The following is a 26,432-nucleotide window of genomic DNA, read 5'->3' as shown; positions in this document are numbered from 1 at the left end:
GGCTCTGAAATTCCACTTCCAAAAATTTATCTTAAGGTAATAACAGAATTAGAGGCAAAGATTTAGCCACTGGGATAATTATTGCAGTATCACTTATAGTAGCGAAAAGTTCAAACCTGGATGTCCAAAAGTAGTAGATATGTTAAATTATGATAAACCATGCCATGAAAAAAGTACCATGTTATAGAAAAAAATCTAACAGCATGTGGAAACAGGTGAAAACTGAAGTTGCAATTTTTATTTTTAAAAGAATATATACACACACAGATTAAGAATAAAAGTGTAAATCCTAAAAGAGAAACTAGTTTTTATTTTCCACTTGCTTATCGGTGTTGCCCAATAATCAGGAAATGCTAAATCACATCACAGATAAATTAAGGACATTGATTTAAACACTCATAATGATTTATTCTTAAGTTCATTTGATGCAAAGTTCCACTTTTATCACATCTGTCATATCCCATCATTTTACTTGGGTTATTAAGATGGTGCATTACAAATAATGATTAGATGCTTTAAAAATTCCAGTGATTATGTGAAACCATAAACTCTTTAAATGGTTTCATTTAAATAACTTGGTTCACCTATAGGCATATTTTGTACCCTGCCGTCTATACAATGGTACTCCAGTCACAATAAATGAGACACAGTCCATTACAAGAGAATATTTTGTACTTGTTTTCTGTAGCAACTGACATTTCATTCAAGTACTTTCAAATCCCCTAGGAATCTTCATCTGCTGTATGTCAAAATTTTAAGTTCTCTCCTTGTGAACGTTAACACTCCTATATCAACCAGTTGGAAGGGCAAGCATACTTCATACTGATTACTTTATATTAGCCCGTTTAGTCTGAGAAATTTTTTCACAAAGTCATAATTTTCCAAGTTTGCAATATGCAAACAATAACTATCGCTCCGGTTTTTAATGGCCTATTTCTATTTCTCTTGGATATATCACTTGTAACTAGGTTTTATGCTTCCCTTTTGTATATATATTCTTTAACATAATGTTTGATATTGTCTCGAGTGTTCATTAAAAACTTGAATCTGATTATATAACTTTATGTTTATAAACATGCATTTTCTTTTTAAGCAGAAGAAGATTGTTAGTGCAAAACTATGTGACAGTTACTAAGGTGGAAACTTATTTCCTAGCTATTAACTTAGTCCTCAGGGCAAAGATTATACACACACACATATATGTACATATTCATATATATACACATATATGAATATATACACATCCATACACATATATATGAGTATGTACACACATTCATATATATATATACACACACACACCCCTATATGAATATACACAAATATCACATATACACATCAAGGATCAAGGAGAGGAAATCAGAAGTTACCTATGTCCCTGGACTGTCCCGAGAGCAATGCTATAGTTCTGGCTCCAAAGCTAATAACTGTTTTCCATTAGAATCCGGATGTGTAACTCCAGTTTTACAGTTTTATAGAACTATTTTAAGTAAAATATAAATTTTGGATAAGAATGTGTTCATTCCCAAACCTTCTGATGACATGGACTGTCAGTTCCATCAAATATTATCAATTTATACTACACTGACGTAAAATTGGTTATGATTGCAATCAATCTTAGACAGAAACGTATCTTCTTTAGTAAATCTTTTCTATAGCAAACACCAAATTAATTATGTATACAAAGTTGTGAGATGAAAAGTACCTTAAAAAATAAAAGTTTTGAGGGACTCGCAGTTACCCACATTCACACTCCAAGGGCCTCTTCACTCCTGATTCTCAGAGGCCAGACGCTTTTCATTTTCCCTCAATCGCCTCTACTCTACCTTCTCCTTGTTCTGCTGCTCCGTCCCTTTCCTTAAGAAGATGCTGAAATGTCTTCCAATATACAAGTATCTCCATCCCTGGATCCCCCAGCCTCACTCTCTCCTTCCTTAGTGGAGCTTCGGAGAGAATAATCTCCACTTGCTGGTGCCACATTTAAGGTTTTGGTTCAACTCTGAACCTACCACAACTTGACTTCCACGCCCACTACACATACATTGTCCTCGCTGGAAGGTTTTTCTCTGAGATGGGGTCTCACTGTGTTGCCCAGGCTGCTCTCTAACCTCTGGGCTCAAGCCATCCTCTCACCTCAGGCTCCCTCCTAGGTGCTGGGACTACAGACACGGGTATTGCTGTACCCAGCAACTTTTGGAAGGTTTTGACTTTGCCAATCACAGTATGTCTCTTTTGTTGTCTTTTGTCAATTAATCTTATGGGGTTTTGTTTTTTTTTTTTTGGCCTCTATAAAAGGTCCTTCTTCGTTTCTTTTAATGGTGCTTCATCTATCCCCTTATGTTAAATATTGGTGAGTTTAGGATTCTAGCTTCACTCCTCTTCTTTTCTTGATCTATTTGCTTTCAGAAAAGGTTTAATTCTGCCCTGTGGCTTTAACTGCAAATAATATAGATCACAGAGTAAATATTTTTACATGAAAGCTAATTGAATTTCTTATATATATGTGTATACGTGTGTGTGTGTATACATATATAATTGGCTAATAAATTACTGAAATTTGATGGCCCACAGACACCTCAAACACAATCTGCTCTCATGTGAATTACTAACTTTACCATAGACAAAATACTTTAACCTTCAACTTGGATTATACCGTCATTCACCGAGTCTCTCGTGTTGGGGAAGATAGTCTCTTTAAATGTTTCTCTTCTCCCAATTAATCATCAAATCTTGATTCTGCTTAAATGGGTCTCCCTTTCCTTTCTGGTTTTTGATCCAAACTTTTCTATTTTCCCACTTTGATAATTATAATACTACCTAACTGGCCAATTTGCTTCCAAGTTTGACCTCTAAGTCCATTGTTTTCTCATTCAACAAAACCTTCATTTCCAGGTTCAGGTGGTAGGTGAGGCGAGCTCAGAGGTACAACAGTGAACAGGGCCTTGTCCCCGGGGAGGTTGCTCTCGTTGAGGAAAGACAGTTAACATTCCACACTGCTTTCCTCAGGGTGCTCTGTAAAATGCAAACACGACCATACTATTCCTCTGCATTAAAATCCCTCAGAGCCTCCCCATTACCTGTAGGAAAACGTGCAAATCCCTCAGCATCACCTTGAAGACTCTGCTCTGGGGCTCCTTTTGTGCAGCTTCATGTGTTCCAGGCACCAAGCTCCTTGTGGCTTTTGGAGCATTCCCCAGGGATGTGACACATGCTCCTTTGCTGTTCTGTCTACATCTTGAATTTCTCCACATCCTTGAAGCCTCTGGTCCAATGCCGCTTCCTTCCTTCTTTATGAAACATTCTCTCCTCTCCTGCCCCCAGTCTCTGTCGGCAACAATCAGCTCAGGGCTGACACTGACTCTGCATTTGTGTGCAATAACACTAACCACATTAAAACCTAATTACATGCCTACTTGCCGGTTTGCCGAACCACCCTGTGAGCTTCTAGATGTCAGGGAATACATCTTACTCACTTTTGTTTTTCCAGCACCTGGTACCATATCCAGCATGTATTATTTGTTGAATGAAGACTTAGTTGATATAGGAAACAAGAAATCTATTCAGTAAGTTCCACGCGAACTTTATTTCGTTTTCAGGTTCTGTGTGACTCAAGTCAAGCCAATAGTCATCCGACATTTTTAGTTGCTCTTTTCTTAAGTGTATATGCATTTATATCCATTTTAACACGCATTCAAATAGGTTTCACATTCAGTTTGTGTACAGTCTATTTATTATGGAAAACGATCTCAAGTCAACTGATAAATATAAGAAAATTTCAATATAGTGAAGTTAGTATTCAAACCATTCGGTAAATAATGTACAAGATAATCATGTATAAAATTGTATGTGTATGTAATGTTAATAAACAGAATTATTATGACTTGAGAAGAATATTCTTTAAATAACACCAAAAAATAAAAAAAAAAAAACCCAGTTGATTTTCCAACACTTGAATGCCCACAGAATGGCAAATAAACTAAGATTCTATGGCTCTAACACTTATTTTTTCTATTTCAGTGATAATTACATCAATAAACCTGATTCAGCACTCACTGCTATTCAATTCATTAATTAAAACAATTTTACTGCTACCACTGTGATTTTTCAAGGATATCAAAAACACATTCAAAAATCAAAATAGCATACATCATCAGTTTTGATACATTCATAGCATGCTTCACTTTAATTTCAACTCTACAACTAAAAGAACATTTAGAATTGAAACAGAGATGGTCTATATTCTGTATACTTTAACAAAAACACTTAGAACACAAATTCAGTTTAATAGAAATGGCAATTTCCATGTGAAGAGTAGCAAGCTGCCACGCTTTCTGGAAATCCTCTTAGAACAGAAAAATATGAATGTATATAAATACTTAAGCCTGTAATAACAACAGTAGTGAACTTTATAGTTGTTTCAGTTCTAGTTTCATAATACTAAATTTTTTAGAATCTTATTTAAATTGTAACTTTTTTTTTTTTTTTGAGATGGAGTCTCACTCTGTTGCCCAGGTTGGAGTGCAGTGGCATGATCTCGGCTCACTGCAACCTCCGCCTCCCGGGTTCAAGCAATTCTCTGCCTCAGCCTCCTGAGTAGCTGGGATTACAGGCATCTGCTACCACGCCAGGCTAATTTTTGTAGTTTTGGTAGAGACGGGGTTTCACCATGTTGGCCAGGCTGGTCTCGAACTCCTGACCATGTGATTCCCCTGCCTTGGCCTCCCAAACTGCTGGGATTACAGGTGTGAGCCACCGTGCCCGGCCAGCTAAATCATAACTTATTATACTAAAAAGTGATTTGTACATACCCATGAAGTCAATCTATTTCATCCTTAAATGAAACATGAAAGCTTTTGCTCAAAGAATGACAAGTCACTATTGAAATTGTAAATGTATATCTATCAAGGCAATGTAATTATTTTTATATATTAGGAACTATTTGACAGCATTTTGCAAAGCAGCACTTTAATTCTGAGCCTGATTTAGTAAGCCCACCGACATATTACTTTTGCTATTTTTGACATTCTAGTGCACATAAAACATAAAATAGAATTTATTACAGGAGATCATGCCAGAACTGACCATTACATGCCAGAAGAGGGTCCACAGTGAAATTCATATTCAAGTTACAGTTTAGTATGTGTAATAGAATCTCATCAAATTAGAATAACACTGAAATGCCATGTGTTTCTTACAGCAACAGAATTCCATTTTACGTCTTTCAATCAACGTCCCAAGTTAGTTCACAAAAGGTTCCTGGATAAAGTTGAAGGAATGGAATTATGCTAGTGAGGAGAAAAAGCACACACCTCTCTTCAAATCATCGTCAGAAAACTAAGATCGTATCCCTTCCTCCAAACAGCCACGAGAGATGTGGCATTTGTGTTGTCCCAGAATGATCGCAAGTACATGACGCAGGTGGCTGTTTCTCTCAAACTCTCCTAGAATTTAATCAGCCCTGGAAGTGCTACAAGTCCGTCTATTTCCTCACTCTCTCACCTATCTGCAGTTGCTCAGGAAGAGAAGAAATGGCACTGCCCTCCTTTCCAGAGAACAGAATTCCGCCTGACATGGAAATCAGGATTGCAAAATAGCTGAAGTTCTCTCTTCAGAGACTGATGGAAACGCTATCACTACAGTCATTTATCAAATTGGTTTAAGGGGTACACCTTTTTCCTATTAGAATACAATAATGCAACTTTTAGACTTTATCTTTCCATACAGAAAGTAGACTTTTAAAATACTATTTCAAAGGACAAGTAAAATTGGTTCCTTGAAAAGTGTTTCAGCTGTGCACAGCAAGTATCTATCACATTTAAAAAGACTGTACTTTAATGTTATACCCTTTTTCATTAGCCAAATTAGTCCATAATACTTCAGTATCATGCCCAATTAATGTGGCATTAGTGGGGTCCTATAACAGGTACATTGCTCAAACTTAGGTGAGAAACGAAGTCGTCTTGGAAGGATTTATTTTATTGTGTGAACTGAGGAGCATCAGTTAAATTGCCTTTTAATTGACCAGCTGTCTAAGTAACATGCCTTTGAGGGAAACACTACTTTTGACATTTTCTTTGGCCAGGAGGATAAGGAGCATGCTAAAATCTTTGAAGTCTACAGCCATCAGACTAATTATCAGCACCATTCAATGTACATTCATTTAATTACAGTAAATTAAAAAGGATGTGGGGTTTTGGAGAAAATAAGAGAGTCAATAAATGGCGACAGAAATTCCAGACTACGCCAATGATCACTGCCCTTTCTGGAAGACACCGTTACTTCTCCTCCATCTTGCTCGAACACTTGATGAATGCAGCCCTGGGGTGGGGTGAGGGGGTGAGAAAGGAGGAGTGGGGGAGAGGAGGAGGGGATATCTATTGTGGTAGATAGTCACAATAGGTAGGTAGGCACTTGATATTATTTAACTTAATCTTCATAGCCACATAAAACAGATACAATTTTCCACCTTTTACAAATAATAACAAGGGCACACACTTATTCAGAACCCACCAGATGTCAGGCACTGTTGTAAGCGCCAGGCATACCTGAGCTCATTTAATTCTCAGACAGCCCCGACCTCACAGGACTATACCCTGTTTACTGTTATCCCTATTTTACAATGTGGAAACCACGGCACGGAAGGGTGAGCAACTTGCCCAAGGTCTCAAAGCTGGGAGGTGGTAGTGCCCATACGAAACCAGGAGTCCCCCCTCCGGGCATCACATTCGCAAAGACCGTCCTCAATGGAGGCTCTCGGGGTCCTGAGTCACCAGGAGGTGGAAGAGCAGCGCCAACGCCTGCTGGCCTGCCTTACATCAAAGGTCATCTTTCTCCAAGGGGGTAACAGGCTGAGGTGGCGGAAGAAGGAACTAGACTCCAACAGGAGAGCTCGACCCCTCCGGAACTCAGCACGCAGCTGAAGGAGCAGACAAGGCCTGCAAGAGTTGACAGCTCCCGCTCTAGGTGATTCAGGGGGTAACCCTCGCAAGGGATGAATGAATGAATGTGAACCCTCCCGATTCCAGGTACCTGTGACACCACCACACTGGCTGGATGACAAAGGACAATAGATGCCCGGCTGCTTCTGGGAAGCGATACACACACAAACATTTTATTTACTTACTCACAAAACTAACTTTATTACATGTTTTCCCACTTACATTTCTTTGCTAAATATCTTTACTGTCCTGATGACTTCTGGTTATTTCCTTGATACCAGGAGCAACCCTACCCTTCTTCGGATTTCCTGCACATCTCTTGACACTGAGTTACTCTCCGAGGAAACATTTTTAAAGCTTAAAGACTGATGTTTTGGGAAAAAAAGACACAGAAAAAGACCTTTGTTCCTGACATTTAGATAGATAGGTCTTTGGAACTGAGGTCAGATTACAGTGCTTGCGAAGCTGGGTGGTGGGGTTTCAGTCAGGGGTATTTTAACACCACCAGGCGCGGTGGCTCATGCCTGTAATCCCAGCACTTTGGGAGGCAGAGGTGGGCGGATCACGAGATCAAGAGATTGAGACCATCCTGGACAACATGGTGAAACCCCGTCTCTACTAAAAATACAAAAATTAGCCAGGCGTGGTGGCGCGCACCTGTAGTCCCAGGTGCCGACAATAATCCAGAGCACACTGAGAATTCTACCTTTGACTGGGGTATCCCATCACACTGATTTTATAACCTTTCAACCGTTTTTACTCAAACTGCTGTTAGTAGGTGATCCCAAATCACTGTCCCTCCAGAACTTGCCCTGGTGTGTGGCAGAGTCCACTACAACAATGACACCACAACAATCAATGGGTGCCAAGAAAGGCCTTCTCCCATATCCTTCATTTGGAACAAGATTAATATTCGGAATTACATAGGAAACTCAATATACTGTTAAAAAAATTTTTTATCAAAATTCTTTTTAACGTCAGATCCCCATGGCTGGTGAAAAGTTAGTTTTGCCAAAGAATAAACCTTATCACTTGTTTTGAATCTCAGCTAACAGAGAACTGTGTGACACGGTCTGAATGTTCTCTTACTCTTGGGGGATGCTCAGGCCATCAAAATTTCATTAGCCTCACAGCAGTTCTAGCGCCTTCTTAACTTGAACTGTTGGCCTCTTTATCAATAAATAAATGGAATCTAATCCCTTTCAGTGACTAAATTCTTCTTTGAAGTTGTAGCTAGAACATCAGGCACTCTGCTTGCATAATTTTACAATGTTGAATAACATTTTTTTTTTCTAGGAAAAACAGCCTCATTCATAGTTATTTCAAATGAAGAAAACAGTCAAGGAAAGCTCTCATGTTAAACCGGATGAAAACACATCCGCATCTGGTTCTTAAATTAGTTTCCTTTCGGTGAGTTATTTCACCCGTCTCCTTCTCTTTTCAACCTTTAGTGATATAATAGAACTTCCAAGAACACATCTCAAGCTAGTATAAAAATGAATAAAAGAGACAATGGAAAGAATTGACGAGTCAAAGGAAAATATAGCCAGAAAATCAATAGCTTTTTAAGTTAGAGCAATTAAAAATGCCTGAAGATAGTAGAATTGAATTATTTTTGTAACTTTATATTAGAATTACTTGAGTAAAAGTAGGAATTAATAGGTAAAAATGTGAGTTAGTTTTGAGACAACTATTTATAAAGGTGTTAGAAGAACCTATGTATGATTGCAAATCTCACTTCTTACTATAACCCAGCTTAAGGGAAAGACACATAATTTTTTAATATCAGGAAAAAAATCCTCAATACTATTGTTTAATTCCACAATTCAAAATTATAAGGTCTGCTAAATACTTCAGAAAATTATGCTTCCCCATATCTTAATGTAATTAATTACATTAAATGAAATCTTGTTCCTTCTAAGTAATCACCAAAATTTCAGAACAAATAAATTAATCTGAAAAGTTCCTATGGACATATGTTTTAAATATATGCAATAGCCAGTATTCATTAAGACAACATAATCTATTTTATTTCCTCTTTTGTTTCTTTCTTTAAACTGCTCTCATTGGGAATTCTTAGACCATCAAAATGTTGTTTAAAATTACAACCACAACCAAACCTTTGGAAAAAGAGTAAACACAAGTTTAAGTCATCATGTTGCCCAACTCAACAAACATTGCTTTTGACACTTTATACTCTTAACTTGGCTGACCTGTTTACTCTCAACAAATGCTGCCAAATGTTCTGAATTTCAAGGCAAGGCCCTTGACACTCTCCCTGTCTCTCTTCATTCTGCTTCCTAGCCACTACTTGGAGAAATTAAAGAGCGCAACTTTTCTTGCCTTTACATCACTCTAAGAACAAGGTCTAGAAGATTCTTGGCGAAACAATTTCCTCCTCTAGTTAATATTAATCCACGGAAATGGCGAGGGCAGTGGTATGAGAAACTCACAAGTCTTCCTTCCCTTCTCCCTAACATTTGGATATTATATATTGTTAACTAAAGGTTACAAAGTTTATATTTTCTGAAAAGAAAAAAAAATTATATGTGTTTGGGAATTCACCATGAGATCCTTTTAGCAGTAATTTGAAACATAATAAAATTAATTTATATTTTACCAATACAGATACCATAACAAGATACCTTTGTCATTAGAGAGAAAGGAAGAGATGCCATAGAAGTTTTGGGTGGAAAGGGCAAACTGACCCAATGTTAAAACATAGTTGATAGCTATGGATATGGATGATCTATGATGCAGATAATCGGAACTGATCACATTATCCTGCTGCGTTCCAGTCTTCTAAAACATCACAAATTTTATTGTGTATTTTAAGAAAATTAAATGCTGGGTGCTACCTTTGAATATGACCATTATACCTCCCATTGCTCAAGGAGTATTATGTGAAGTACAGCTGGACAGGAAGCAATATTGATTCCAAACCATATGTATTTAAGGTTAGTGACTTCTGAATCCACTATGAAAATGGATATAAACACAGGATTTACTGAGGTGAATGGATTAGCTGAGCAAAATGTTGGCATCCTGATTCTAAGGCTCATTTTGTCAAAATAACTGTCCTTGTTTCTTCTTTTGAGTTGGAATAAAGCCAGCCTCCACCAAGAACTGAAACTACCAAAATGAAGATATTGAGTATATAGTTATTATTTGATCTTGACTTTGGTTTAATGCAGTAAGATATTCTACATAAGATAAAAAATTGATAGCATTGGTTTAAATTAGACCTTTTTTCATGAATAGAAAGAAAATAACTAATAAGCATTAGGTGCTACTTCACACTGTGACTTAGCTGAAACTGAAAGCTAACAATAGATCCACCTTTCTATTCCAAAGCAAAGCTGACAAAGTCACCCAATAAATAATAAAACTGAAATATCATTGATAAAACAACCATTTTTCTTTTCAAATGTCATGCAGTTCTTCCATTTTAATTTTCCCTTTGCTTTTTGATGCATAGGATATGCACAGCATTAATAACTAGACTGAAATAGCTAGTGCACTGTTCATATTAAAAGCTGAAGGAGAATTTTTTGTCTGGTGCATGGCTGCTGATGCCCAATTCTTCCTAGAAGCAGCACTGACTAAAAATTAAGTTTTCTTTAAAATTTATTATTGCATATAAATTAACTTTTTATAAATTATCCTGCATTGGCAATAGGAAAAAAAGTCCCAATAATTTATAAAGACATTTTTTTCTTACAATAGACAAAAAGCTGCTATTTGGATATCCTAAAATCCAATTTTTGTGTGTGGATTTAATTGCATAGTAATCCAGTCCCCAGAGAACATCAAAGGCCACACTCGCGCTCTTTACCAAGATTTCAATTGCTGTCATCAACTAGTAAGTTTAAAACATGATCAAATTTGTTCTTCGATCACTAGAGCCCTGTTAATAAACTATTCTGCATGCTCACTCATCCATTCTAAGATTCTGCAACTTCTTTGAGATATCTTCAAGAGGAATCTACAAAGACATCTTTGACTGCAAGACGGCTCTGGGGTAAACTTTATCAACACGTGCTTTGCCAATCCACGGAAGACAACAGGTGATATGGTCCAAGAGAAGTCAAAGCTATTTTTTTTTTCTGTAGATGAGTAAACAGTTTTCAAAACTGTAGCCAAAACATCATAGGCTGCTTGCCTAATTTAACAATCTGATGTCAAATATTGATTTTTTTTTCCAGGAAAAAATGCATTATTCAAGGACATTTCTTGAGTTCTACTACATTAAAAGAAAAAGAAATGGGCAAGAAAGAGAGAGAAAGAAGGATGGGAGGAAGGAGGAGAGAAAGAAAAACATCCACCCTCCCCCCAGAGTCAACCAAAACAGAGAGAAGCACTGAGTGCCAACATTATAAAGCAAAAAAGGAAACTTACCATTCTCACTGTCCGACTTGTTTTCGTGCTCCGTATCTGTCAGGGTGAGGGCTGAGTTGGACCGACTTGACAGGCAGGAGCTGCGGCCTGATTTGACCCCCCTGCCCCAAAGTCTCATGGCATGCTCTGGGGACATCACTGCTTCATTTTCAGTATCAGCATCTGACCCTGCACTGATAGAGTAACCTCTGTGGGGAAGCCCCATTTCCGCACAAAATGCCAGTCCTCTTCGAGTTGCTGGTTCACAAACTCCTAACTGCCTTAGGGTAAAATTCTGTCCTAATTAGGGGGAAAAAGAGATAACAGCTAGTGAGTATATGTTCAGTGTTAGTTTCTTTTCTTTTTTTTTTTTAAGAATGTCTTTCAGAAATAAACACTCAAACATTTAGGCTTTTCAGGGATCAGCACCAGGCATTTACAGTAGCGTCACATGGCATGGGATCAAGTGGGTGCAATTATGGGAGGAGGGCGGGGCCCCAACTTAGAGCTCCTTTGTCAACTTTTTAAGCCCATAAGTACCTCCAGAGAGATGGGCAAGTAAAGTGGCCCCAACCATGAGAACTCAACCCAGAGAAAGGATTATTGCACTGATAGAATTTTGTTTAGTACACTTGTGAGGCAATAGAAATTGTCCGAATTATTTTCCGTGTCCGGCTCGAGTCCCAAACCATAAAATTTTCCCACCCAGATGTCACTCCTTTGGAAGAGAAAAGTTTCCCCTCAAGAAAAAGTTACTCAAACAGTAGAAACAGGAGCTTGGTCATTCTTCTTATATTTTCCAACCTTGACTTAGCAATCAATGTAACACATAGTATTTTGTATGTATGTATGTATGTATGTATGTATGTATGTGTGTGGGGGGGCCTGTGTATACACATTAAATTTTGGAGTATAACGTCTAAAAAAATTGCTGCATATTTTGTACATTTTTGACTTTCTAGGCTTTCTGCTTTACTACACACCTGAAAACATCTGTATTGATCAGAGTAAACCAATCTTTGGAAATAAAGTGCACTCTAAAAATAAAGTGGGAGTATTACGTATTTAAAAATTAATGATAAAATCAAGTTCCCTGAAAAATAAATGGCTGTGAACTCTGCAGGCCTTTACTAATAAATTGAGCATAATAAAACTCATGACACTGCAATAACTTAAAGCAAAAGTGTTTAAATTAGGTGACACTTTCAAATGACTGCTGTTATTAATGACTTTTCCAATCCTGTATTTATTCTGGAAATTTCACATGTCTTATACTACTATGGATGAGAAGAGTGAGAAAAATGTGTGCTTGTCCTGCATACTTAAAGCTTTTCTATTTCTTGTCTCTGGTTGACATGGTAGAGTGTGAGATTTAGGCACCAATCAGAATCAAAATATAGGTAAATAATAATAACATACAAAGACTGATTTAAATGCTACTATCTCATAACCAAACCTTTTAAGAATATTAAACATTTATATTACTCATAGTTTTGATTTCCCTACTTCTACCTCTTAAATCTGTGAACATTTTAATGCTAACAGGCTGACATGAGAAACATACATTATATTTTTTGAAAGAGGGTTTTATAAATTATTTGTGATAAAATGATAACACGTGGAATCTTCTCAGAAATAAATCAAACCTAATGGACAATGTAGTAAATATTGGGTTGTAAAGATATTAGCACCCTCCAGGCCGCCGCCCATTGTAACTAGTGTGGTTAATTGCTTTATTGCTGTGGTCATATCAGAAGTTGGAATCGGCTTTATCTCGGTCAGACTTCCAAATGGATTCTGACAATGACACTCATACATAATGAAAATCGGTGGCTACAATTAGCTGCAAATCAAAGTGTGCTTATCACAGAGATGTGAACAAGTATCTGAACCAAAAAGTATGTCAAAAGAAGAAGTAAAAGAAGAGAAAAAAAGGAAAAAGGGCCTGCGCGTTGAACAGTGAGAAAGTGGGCCAGCTCACTGAGATGAGACACAGTATCGTCAGTATGTTAAAATCATGACTGCAGATTGTACTTATGCAAGTAAATCTGAACAAGGTCAGTGTCCACATGAGCAGCTAATGCAGTTGTGTGGAAAAGCTTACCCACTGCTACTTACATGTCACTTGTAACATATGGGGAGGACCCTAAAACATCTAGATACTGCCATCAAACATGCTGATTTTTCAAAATAAGGATGCAAAATAATTTTTAAACAGGGAAAAATAAGTAAGATCCTTTGCTTTTTGCCTCTATTTTGATGGGTGCCCACATTCAGAAATGAAAAGAGCAATAAAAGGACAGTAACAACTCCCTTTCTAATCTCTACAATGTGGCTTGAAACAATTTCCAAGTGACTGGCTTTTCACACTATTGCCGTCTTGATGCAAAAAATCTATAAGGTGAAGGAAGCAGAAAACAGGAATCTTTATTTGTTACCCAGGTACGCAGACCAGTTCACTTTGCAACTAAAAACACATCATCCCTATGAATTGCTACATATATCCCAAACTCCATAAATACCTGACCCTCTGAAGTCAATGTCTTTCAATGATTCAAAATTCTCCAGGGCTGCTTCTGAAATGAAGCTACAACGCAAGCACCACAGCAGGACTCCCTGTTAGAGTTCCTTGCTGAATGACAAAGTTTGTTTTAGTATCCCCCAGGAAAGAAAACTAAACTTGGCCTCAGATGGACCCAGGTGGAAGCCACTCACTAGCACTGTTTAAGTCACTTTACACCGTATTTTGTCATCTTTCAGGGCTGTCCTGACTTGGTTTAGGAGATGGTTTATGTAAATGTGACTCACACAAAAAAAGGGCTAAATGAAAAAAAATCACTTAAAACATAAATACCTTGACAAACATAATTAATAATCACAGAGAAGTGTACAGCTTGAGAGTAGGGAGAGGACCATTTTCAACTCATTTTCAAATAGGGACACCACCACCAAAGCTGAGTTCTACTTAAGTAATTGCCTTTATTCAAAAATATCCCTACTCCAGACCTCCCTCAGGGCTTCAAGTTCTTTTGTTGTCAATTCTCCTCAAAGGTTAAGAAATTTTATTTTTAGGATCCCTTATTTTAATGCAAACACTCCTGGAAAGATCTCATCTTAAACTAGAATAAATTAGTCTATTCGATTATTTCTTGCAATCTAGCAGTGTTTAGCAAGATAGGCTATGCTTACGGAAAACATCTGCAGCTTTGACCAGTGCAGGGAAGATGGAGAGAAGAGAGCTCCCTGACTGGGAGAAGGGGTGTGGAGGAGGGCAGGAGGGCTGGGCTGGGCTGGGCTGGGCTTGTAGTGGGGAGGGTTTTATGGCAGTGCAGAGAAGTGGGAAGAGGCAGGACAAGGCAGCTGAGATGTCCCTGGGATCAGGCTGAACACTGGACAATCCTGCATGAAGTCAGCTTTGGTTTCAAGGAACAATACTTTATTCCCATTTTCCATGTTTTCCTGAGATTGGAAAAGCCGTGTTCTTTGCAGTAGTTCTAACATTGCTTTAATTTCTTTCTTTGCCTTTTACAGTCTTTATATTAATTCTGCTTGGCCAAAACTGGCAAAATAAGTATTTCTCTCCTGCACGTTGAATTTTGGGAACCTTGATCAGCACAGCCAACAAGAGTTTTCCATTACAATTTGAAACAGGACCAAAACAATAAATTGTAGCAAGAACACAGTATACCTGAGGATGGAATTCACTGTGATTAAAAGGCAAGCTTAGCTTGGATTATATTTGGCATTTTTGTTTTATGGCACGGCATAAATGTGAAAATCTAGAGAAGGAAAACTGAATAAACACAACCTAGGTGGGTTGCATCATTTTTTCTTAGGTTGAGATTTTTAAAAATGAGTGAGGGTATTTGACAAAGTAGAAAGGATGGTATAAGGACAGACACTTCAAATGAGGTTGGCACATGGCACAGCCCCCCCTTTAATAAACAAAGGGGATTGGGAAAATGGGTTAGCTATTCGTTCTTTTTTTCACAGTGGCTATAACCTAGTCGGAGCAGTGAGGGATTTTTCAAAGCCGCAATCAGAGTGATGTTCACCAATAGCCAACACATCTACTATCGCTTGGATGAGAAGATTCTACCCGAGGGACTAGTCTCGGAGGCACGTAGGATGACGAAAGCACCCCACGGGGAGGGCATTCTCTCCTCACTAATGTCTGGATTTCTCTAATGTCTAGATTTGACTTTCTCTCCTTCTCTCTCGGTCTCTTGCTTATTTGCTCCTTTAAAAAAATAAACAGTTTTATTGAAACATAACTCACACACCCCTAAATGCACCCATTTAAAGTGTACACTTCGATGGTTTTCAGTATATTCACAGAGTTCTGCAACTATGAGCACAGTCAAGTGTAGAACATTTTTGTCACCCCAAAAAGACACCTCATACCAATTATCAGCTACCTTCTATTTTCCCCTCACCCTCCCACCCCCAGCCTTAGGCAACCACTCATCTACTTCCCATCCTGGACATTTCAAATAAAGAAGATCCACAGTATGTGGTCTTGTGTGACTGACTTCTTTCACTTAGAATAACGTTTTCAAAGCTCTTCCATGTCATAGCATGCATCCGTACTCCATTCCTTTTTATGGCTGAATAATATTCCACTGTATGGACACACCATCGTTTATCCATTCATCAGTTAATGGACATCCGAGTTATCTCTATTTTTTTGACTATTATGAGAATGCTTCTAGGAACATTACTGTACAAGTTTTCATGTGTACATATGTCTCATTTCTCTTGAGCATATCCCTAGCAGAGGAACTGCTGAGGCATATGGTAACTCTGTGTTTCACCTTTTGAGGAACTGTCGGACCGTTTTCCACACTGACTCGACCGTTCTATATTCCCACTAGCAGTGTATGAGGGTTTTAACTCTGCGCATCCTCGTGAAGACTTGCTATCATCTCTTGCCTCTCTTTTATACCACACTTTACGTGGGACTTGGAGTTTGCAATGACGGCTTATGATATAGGTCATTGGTACTGGAAGTTAGAGGGCAAACAAGAATCATCTCCTGAAAAGCAGCTGATTCTGGGAGTCTGCTATATAAATGTATTATTATTTTATTCTATCATTTTTTCTTTGCCTTCTCTTATTCTGCTTTTATTCCATGTAAAATAATTTTCTTTTTTTTTTTTTTTTTTTTTTTGAGACGGAGTCTCGCTCTATAGCCCAGGCTGGAGTGCAGTGGCCGGATCTCAGCTCACTGCAAGCTCCGCCTCCCGGGTTTACGCCATTCTCCTGTCTCAGCCTCCCGAGTAGCTGGGACTACAGGCGCCCACCACCTCGCCCGGCTAGTTTTTTGTAATTTTTAGTAGAGACAGGGTTTCACTGTGTTAGCCAGGATGGTCTTGATCTCCTGACCTCGTGATCCGCCCGTCTCGGCCTCCCAAAGTGCTGGGATTACAGGCTTGAGCCACCGCGCCCGGCAATAATTTTCTATTAAAATCAGAAATATTATTTAGCATAGAAAATTTACTTTTGGAGTTACATCCCATAGAAATAAAATCACCTCATCTTAAATATACAGAATGTTTATTTAAACAAGTTGTTTACTACAGCATTGTTGCAAAATTTTAAATAACCCAAATGTTTGCCAGAAAGAGAATGGCTGGAAAAGTTGCATGCCCACGCTGTGGAACACTATGGTTAGCATGAAGAATGAGCTGAACCCATGTCTTCGGATCTGCACGGAAGCTCATTTGTGTATTTTAAGAAAAAAAAAAAATGCAAGTCGTAGAATTGTGTATAAAGTATAATCCTACTTTTGGAAATTAAGGAAGAGGACCCACAGGTTATATTGAGTCTGAATAAGGGTGAGGAAGGAGATATATAACTGTTATAATGGGTCATTTAGAAAGGGTTGTAAATGAAGGAAATTAGTAATTTTCTATTTTATAGTTTTGAATTTTTACTTTTCATCCTTATTATTTCAATTATTTAAAAACATAATAAAGAAAAAATTAAAGCCTATCATCTTTCTAAAAAACAAATATATTTTCTTGATTTGCTGTTTAATAGCTTCTATTCAATAATTAGAAATTTAATTTATTGCCTCTTCTAGGGGAAGCTCAGTTTTAAGAATCCTTCCTCGTTTATTGTAAAGAAATGAAACTTCATGAGATACAAGGGAGCGTTTTCTCCTCCATTTCAATCCTTCCCTTTTCTTTATCATATATGGATTGTTTTAAAGGAGAATAACCATTCATTTCTCCTACAGTAACCTCAAAATTGAATATGGGAAAAAATGGATGAATAAATATAAATTTAATGCACATAAATAAAACAATCTGCAGCTGTCTTTAATTATTTTCCTTGGTTGTTGTGAGCTTGAATGGAACTATTTATTCTCAGGCATGGAGTGACTTTCCTTCATCAGTCAAGCAGAACGTAAAACTACAAATTGGGAGAGCATTTCTTATTAGGTGCTCATTGAATCAGCGGCACCACCATGTCATCCAGAATTCTCTCTTTTGCTGTATTTGCAAAATGGTAAGACGCTTCCACAACAAAAGAAGTATATGTGATTTTATTTCCAAATGCATATTTTATGGGACACTCCAAACTCTTTAACCTTTTCTATTAAATGTGTCACCATTTGAACAAAACACCCATTCTTGAACATGCAATAGAAATTTCAGTGAGGGTACAAATCTTTATTCATAAGGCCCTACAAAACACTGGTTTAAGAAATTAACTTCGGCCGGGCGCGGTGGCTCAAGCCTGTAATCCCAGCACTTTGGGCGGCCGAGACGGGCGGATCACGAGGTCAGGAGATCGAGACCATCCTGGCTAACACGGTGAAACCCCGTCTCTACTAAAAAAATACAAAAAACTAGCCGGGCGAGGTGGCGGGCGCCTGTAGTCCCAGCTACTCGGGAGGCTGAGGCAGGAGAATGGCGTAAACCTGGGAGGCGGAGCTTGCAGTGAGCTGAGATCCGGCCACTGCACTCCAGCCTGGGCGACACAGCGAGACTCCGTCTCAAAAAAAAAAAAAAAAAAAAAAAAGAAATTAACTTCAAGTTCCACTAAATACCTTAAGGTCCCCACCCCATTTAAACTACTTACTTGATTTATCTATTAATGTGTTGTTAATACCCAAAACCACATATTGACACCCATGAATTTCCAGAGGACGCTGAAAATGCCCACCGGACACCACACTCATCATCTAACTGATTACTCAGAACACAAGTCTAATGGAAGCCACTGCAGGATATCCCCTCAGCAATCATCACAAATGCAGCTTTCAATGGAAATTGCAGGCTGGGCACTAAGCTGAACGTGAGGAGGTGGGTGAGAAAGGGAAACCCTAGGTATATTTGCAAGCCGAGAAGCCAGGACTAGAATGAATGACCCTAGAAAAGATGCATTTTCTTCAAGATAAAATTTGTGAGGCCTCCAGGGGAGGACGAACATATGGGTATTGAACGGAAGGTTTAGTGGCCCAAATAAGAAAAATGAGATTGTGAGTTGGCTGACGTATAAAGGAAGAGCATGTCTAAGGCCTGGAAATGAAGGACTTAATGGGGTAACCATAAACTAATTTCAGCAACCATCTGTAATTAAGAAATAACCTTAAAATAGTTCTGTTTTTTTTTAATCAAAAAAATTCTGAAAATAAAATTGCTTCTTATTTTTACTTAGAAATGACTTCTTTAGAACAATCCAAGGCCTGGCAATGATAATACGCCTGCAATGTATCTGCTGATATCTGATAGTTGAACTGCAGTAGGTATTGGTATAAATACGCCTATGGTTTGGCATAAAGCGGCAGGTGTTTAATAATTGCGACTGAAGCGGCACCGCGGTGAGTCACACTGTGGATCCAAAATGGGCAACGTGGCAAGGAAGCAGATACAAGTTGAGCAGTAAGCTGGGGCTCAAGACATCAGACCAATGAAGGCCGAGGCAGGGGGAAAGGATTACCCCCACTGCGTCCTGAGGAGGGCTGTAAGCTACATCTATCTACTCACACCTTCTGGTAGGTAATCCACAAAGCAGGTTGGCCACTGAGCCTGAAAGAAGCCCTTGCGTACTTAACAGCCAAAATTAGTTAACAATCAGTTAGGCAGGGGAGCTAAAAGAGGGAGCTAAGAGGAAAACCATTAACATGAAACAATGATAAACTAGAGCTATTTAACTTGTGTCTTTAAGTACAGAAATGTAAGGTTGAGTAAACATGACCATCTAAATCCTTTAATCCTGCCGCTGACATTTATAGTGACTGAGAAGGATTAATCATTTTGATCTCCAAATGAATCATTTTAAGCAGTTAATATTTAAAAGTAATAAACTTTGGAGTTGCAGTAATTAGCCCAGTAGATCTGATTAATGCTTCAGGTTTTTGTCTCTTTTCATAAAACCTGATTCTCACAAAAATAAGCTTTCTCAGCACCAGCATTTCAGAAAATATGAAAAGGGGTTTCAGATTCCTTTCGTTTTTGTCTGATGACAGAGGTGAGGGGGAACACTGGGGAAATGAAAAGTTTGGGGTCTAACTGGAAATTCATAGCAGCATTAAGTGCTGAATGGTGGGACCATATGGTCATATTTCTTTTGAAGTCTCGGATCAGTTCCCATTATTCACTATAATGGCATCCAAGACTAAACTAAATCTCAGTCTTTAAAATTAAAAGCATTTTCCTCTTGGCTCTCAAATCTTCCTCTTTCACAATTTCCAACATGTCTGAATGGTTAATAGATTTTCATAATGCAAAAAAATACAAATAAATAAAAATAAGAAGAGTAAGAAAAATAATTTATTCCATTTCACATCCAAAGCAGGATAAAATGGTTCAGAGACATTATTATTTTAATCAAAGGAGTTATTGACACTATTTTTACATCTGTCCAATGCTACCAGTGACATTCTAAAATTATATTCACAACCTTCATGTTATATATTTAAGAAATATGATTTCAATTCTTTTGACCTAGCCGGAACATTCAATGTATAGAAACATTTAAAAACTACTTATCATTTTAGTAATATTCTAATAAAACTGCTCCCCCCCCCCACCAAAAGTAGTCTATATCTAAGAGCTTAAAATGGGCTCTTTTTTATTTGGCAATTGATGAAAATATTTGAAGACCTGGTCCCATCTATGACACAAACTCTTTATTCTCTCAGTCCAGTCCTGGATATGTTGTATATGCTATTATCTTAATGGGCAAAATGCCTTTATCCAGCAAAACATTCTAGTACAATGACAGCAGAGGTTGTTTTTGAAAGATTGTGGTTATGGTTCAGTAGAGACAGTGCAACTCTGCTCCTGGCACCAAATCAAGTTTCACCCCTGTGGAAGCCGGGAAAATACAAACCCAAAACTTCCCATGTTCAACTACAGTTGTTTGAACATGCTGATTTTTGTTTTTGTTGTATTTATTACTATTTAGGTAAATTTCATAGGCAGTGAAATACACAGATCTAAAGTGGATACTTCCATGAGTTTTAACAAATGTACCCACCATGACCCCAAGCAAGATAAGGCACTTCTCCATCACTCCCACAAAGCTCTCCCGCACCCAGTCAATCCCCACCAAACAGGCAACCACCGTCCTGATTTCTTCTACAGAAGACTAGTTTTGTACGTTCTTGAACTTTATGTAAACAGAGTCCTACAGGATGTACTCGGGATCCTTTTGCTCAGTGGATCTTTGAGATTCTTCCACATTGTTGCAAGTATCTGTAGATCACTCTTGTGGGTTGCCAACTCATATTCTATTGCATTAACATACAACTGTTACATCCATTCTCTTGGTGATTCCAATATGGGCCTATTATGAATAGAGCTGCTATGAACGTTAAGATTTTATTTACTTTGGGTAAATACTAAGGAGATGAATTGCTGGGTCTAGGGGGAGATGTTATTTTTAACTTTAGATAAGAAATTGCCCAACAGTTTCCAAAGCAGTTGTGTCATTTTACACATGAAAGTTGCAGCTGTTCCACATCCTCAATATTTGGTGCTATGGGTCTTTTTAATTTTAGCCATTCTAGAAGACGAGTGGCAGTATTTCATTGTGGTTTTAATTTTCATTTCTCTGATGGCTAATGGTGTGCAGCATTTTTTCCACAGGCTTATTCATCACTTGTGTCTCTTTTCTGTGATGTTTCTATTAAAAGTTTTTTGCCCATTTAAAAATTTGGTTATTTATCTTTTGTTATTGATTTGTAGAAGCTCTTTATATATTCTAGAGACAAGTCTCTGTGATAGATGATAGATAATTTTCTCCCAGATTGTGGCTTTGCTTTTCATTTTCTTAAAGGTAATGTCTGATAAGCTAAATATTTTAGTTTTGATGAAGTCCAATTTATCAATTTTTTTCTTTTATATTTATTCCTCTTGTGACCTTGCTAAGATATCTTTGTCTACCTCATGTTTGTGAAGATGTTTAAGAACATATGTAGCTTTTTACTGTGGTTTTCTAATAGAAATTAGAAAGATAAAAGAGTAGAGTAGAAAAATGATTGAAATTAGATTCTAGTTTTCTTCTGGACCTAACTCACCAGCTGTTGTCTGAGTGAACATTTTAACAAGTTTGAGTCTCTGTATTCCTCATGTATACAATGGACTCAGAGGCTCTCGAAGATCTCCCAACCATGTCAGTTTATGCAGAGGCAGAAATGGAACATGAAAAAAAAAAATAGCTAAGAATAATAGCATCAAGAGTCCAAGGAGAAAAATGGAAAAGAAAAAGTTAAAATTTCCTTTAGCATTGGGAACTTTTGGTTTACATTTCATCCCTAAAATAAATCAAAAGCACAATGCTATGTTCTGATCTGGCTCCTCCCTTAAACACTGTATCAGGAGTTCATCCTGAATTGAAAACCAAGCCATCAGGGCAGCAGTGACATTAACAAGCCAGATCTGGCTATCCGGAAAGGTGCTTTTCTTCTCCAACCCCCCAAAGTGTAGAACCAACCTGCTGCAGTTCCGAAGCAGGAATTATTTTTGGCCTTTGACCTTTTGACTGAAAATTGGAAGGTGTTCCTTCACAGCTCCACTCTCAAATGCAACCTCTGTGAATATTTTGCAGTTTTTTTCTTTCAGTTTTTTATTGTTACTGTTTATTTCACATACTTTAATGAGAGCTTCTGTATAAAGTTTTGAGCACAGCTATTCATGAATTGCTACTTTTTTTTTTTTTTTTTTTTGGCTTCTTCCTAAGCCAGAACTTCAAAAACTATATAGAAAGTCCTCACTTTAGGAATCTGTTGGGTTTAGAAGTTGATAAGGATCAGTATGTATTTTCCCATGAAAACAACCTGGAGTATACCAAGATGGAACACACAGGTCTTCTAAGTTATCTGTGTCTGAATGAAGAACTGGGTGAATTGTACTCTAGGGTATGGCTTCCATGTGTGAGACTGTCTTTGAACAAATTTACCCACCAGGAAGATTCCGCCTACAGTGGCTGCTTCCATTGATTTCCTGCTTACCAAGTGGGGAGAAACTTCCTAGGCAAATCCCCTGGATATATGAATGCTCAATGGAAGATGCCAGGATAGCAGCTGTATAGTAGGGATGTAGAATTTGGAATTAGCTACCGCCTTTCCCACACTAATAGGAAAATCGATTCTCCTTTTCACGTTTATTGATCATGTGAATTTCTCTTTTGTGAATTGTCTATGCAAGACATTTCCCCTTGGGCTGTTTATCTTTCTGTTTTCAAACTGTAATAGTCATTCAGTATATAATAGATATAGACATTATAGATGTCACCAGAATTATCAATATATTTCCCAATGTAGTGATTTTGTTTCTGGGTATTTTAATTTATATGTAAAAGGTTTTAAATGTTAAAACTAATCATTTAAGTCTATCTTTTCTTCTGGGTTTTCTGTTTGAAACATTCTAATTTTGTATTAGAAAGTTTCTCCCCTACTCTTGAAGTGTACATAGAGTCCCTGGGATAGGCTGTGTGGATTCAAACCACTTTCTTCTTGCCGCCTTTATTATAAGGACTGGAAAGCAAAAATAGAAAATGCTTCGTCTTCTCGTGCAGCTAAGTATGGTCATGGATAACAGTTCTGAAAAGAGAGAGGTAGCGAGAAGTCTCAGGCGAGTAAAATGAATAGTCCAATGTAGAGTAGGCCTTCCTACCTGTGTGTTCATTCTTATTCCAACAGGAATATGAAAGCACAGCTGCCACCTGAGCACCAAGGGGACAAAAGCTACCTGCTAAGAATGACAAAGATGAAAAAGATAGAGAGAGGCCTTAATGATATCTTTAAGCCCTGGCTAGACAGTCTATCTCTGAACTTCTTCTTTAATAAGAAAATGATTCTCTTCAGTTTTTGAGCTGAAGTTCCCTGCTACTCATGGCTCAAGTCATTCCTATCTTACTCAGTCTCCCAAATTAACTTCTAGAATTCTTGCTTTATTTTTTACATTTGTCTTTAATCCATCTTAATTTATTTTTGAATATGCTGAGAGATATGGGTCCAATTTTATATTCTTCCAGATGGATAACCAGTTGTGCCAGCACCATTTATCAAATCCCACTGAATAGAAAAACCTTTTTTTTTTGTTTTATGTTAAATTTCCCTATATACTAGAATCTATTTCTGAAATTTTTATCTATTCCATGAACCTACTTGTCTTTATTTTTGCCCATATCATATAGACATGATTACAGCAGCTTCATAATACTTTTGAAAATACATATTAAGTCCATTTTGTCCTCACTATTTGACTTTTAAATGTGGTTTTGACTATTTCCAGACGTTGAAAATATCAATTTATGATCACTTGAATTTTAAGATAAATTTGAAGATCACTCACTCCCGTTAAAATTAACCCTAACCCACTGGAATTCTATGTGATATCCTTAACTTCTATGCATTTATTTGGGGAGAATTCATACTCTTATGGTACCATCTTCCCATCCTAAAGCATTGATTATTTATTTAGATCCTGTTTTATGTCTTTTTAATAATATTTTATAGATACCTTCATATTAGGTCACGTAGCATGCTTGCAAAATTTATTCCAAAGAATTTTATAAAGTCTGTTGCCTTTGTGATAGGAATTTTTTTTCTGACTCCAAGCAATAGATATTAATAACAGGTATTAGGCATTATTCTAAGCAGTTTACATATATTAACTCATTTTATCCTCAACAAACTACAGCACAATCTATGAATAATGAAAATGGAGGCAGAGAGAAATTATGTAACTTGTACAAAAAAGTTCCTTGGCCAAGATTAGGTAACCTGCCAGTCAGCTAAGGCAAGGCAGACCTGGGATTCACACACAGGTCATGTGAATTCAGAACCTACACTCTCCACCATTATACTATATGATCTACACTGTCTATATATTTATTTTGTATTCATCCAAATACCAAATTCACTTGAAATTCTTTGTTTTAAATTTCTAGAGACACATGGTTTTTGTATGCATACAACCATATCTTTAACAAAAGTACTGACTTTAACTTTTTCCAAAATATATATCAATTGTTTAATTTTCTTATTACAATTGCTAAAACATCTAAAACAATTTTGAATAATAATTGTGAGCATAGGTAAACCTTTCTTATGTTCCTATTTCTATTGAAATGTCCTAGAATCTCACTTTTTAGAATGCTGTTTAATGTCTTGAATGATCATATCAAATATTACTACCACATTGAAGTGTTTTTTCTTCTTGTGAGTTTATTTGAATAAAGAATGGTTTCTAAATTTTTTCCAAAACTTGTAAATCATCTATTGATAAGATCATGTTTTTCTACTTTGGTTTATTAATCTAATTATGGTAGATTTCTGAACACCAAAAAATCATTTTATATTCAGCAAGGATTAGTAACCACCTGGTTATTAATTTGGTCTAGCATATTATTCTTTTTATATATTGCTGGATTCTTAAATGCAAATATTTGTTTTGAATTCTTACACACCTACTGAAAAGCAATTTCGGTAGGTAAAGCAATTTATATATGATTTCTTTTTTTTGTACTATTCTAATCAAGTTTAGTTATTAAGGTTATGCCAACTTCATAACATGAACTTTGATGCCTTCCATCTGTTGTGAATGGTGGTGTTGAATAGATTTTTAAACATTAAACTTAGTCGTACTTTGAAGGTTATGTAAAATGTACCTAGGAACATATAGGGCCCTTTGAAACGGTCTCTCTTTTAATCACCTTTCTCATCCTGTCTGAAATAATTGGTGTTGACAAGTTTGCTCCATGCTCTGAAATCTTTTGGGGTTAATCATATTTTCTGAGAAAAAATAAATTCCTCTGGATTTTTCAAATTTATTGCTTGGAATAATAGCTCCTCTTTAGTTGTTACAGTCTTTTCAGGATCTCTTCTTATTTTTGTTCTCATTATTTCCTAATCAGGATCACAGGTGCTTTCTATTTTATTAGGCTTTTTAAAGACTTAGCTGTTTTGTTTGCTTTAAATGTCAGCTATATCTTATGTACCTCTTTCTACTTCCTCTGATTTATTTTCCAGACATTGTACTCTACTCATTTCTTTCTTTTGTTTTTTTTCTTTTTTTGAGATGGAGTCTTGCTCTGTCGCCCAGGCTGGAGTGCAGTGGTGCAATCTCAGCTCACTGCAACCTCCACCTCCCAGGTTCAAGCAATTCTCTTGCCTCAGCCTCCCGAATAGCTGGGATTACAGGCACGCACCACCACGCACAGCTAGTTTTTGTATTTTTTGTAGAGACAGGGTTTCTCCATGTTGGCCAGGCTGGTCTCGAACTCCTGACCTCAGCTGATTCGCCCACCTCAGCCTCCCAAAGTGCTGGGATTACAGGTGTGAGCCACCGTGCCCAGCCTGAACTCCATTTCTTAAATGTATAGTACATTCCTATTTTGTTGGTCTTTGTTCTTGATTTCTTCACAATGTTTTTACTATGATATGACTTTCACTGTCTCCCATAAATTTTGGAAGTAGACTTTTCACTGCTCTTGATTGCTTTTTATCGTAGTCAAGGGACATCATAATCCAAGGGGCAAAAGTGTTTTTCTTCATTTATCTCTTTGTTATTTATTTCTAATTTTACTACATTTTATGATAAAATGTTTTGGCTTATAAAAGCTATTTTCTGAATTTTTTATTTTTTATTTATTTAT

The 26,432-nt window shown here is 37.2% G+C and overlaps 1 protein-coding gene across 1 annotated transcript in view; it reads right to left on the bottom strand.

Moving 5' to 3' along the window:
* The window catches only part of TENM3 (teneurin transmembrane protein 3), a 657,776-nt gene that overhangs the window by 441,737 nt on the left and 189,607 nt on the right, over window positions 1-26,432 (bottom strand). Inside the window, exon 3 of the mRNA XM_025385351.1 lies at window positions 11,337-11,615. Coding sequence (XP_025241136.1) covers window positions 11,337-11,615 — 279 coding nt within the window. The remainder of the gene's footprint in view (window positions 1-11,336; window positions 11,616-26,432) is intronic.

Source organism: Theropithecus gelada, chromosome 5, assembly GCF_003255815.1.
Source record: "Theropithecus gelada isolate Dixy chromosome 5, Tgel_1.0, whole genome shotgun sequence".
Taxonomy (NCBI): domain Eukaryota; kingdom Metazoa; phylum Chordata; class Mammalia; order Primates; family Cercopithecidae; genus Theropithecus; species Theropithecus gelada.
The sequence above is the reverse complement of the archived record's forward strand: the minus strand, read 5'-3'. Positions and strand labels throughout refer to the sequence as shown.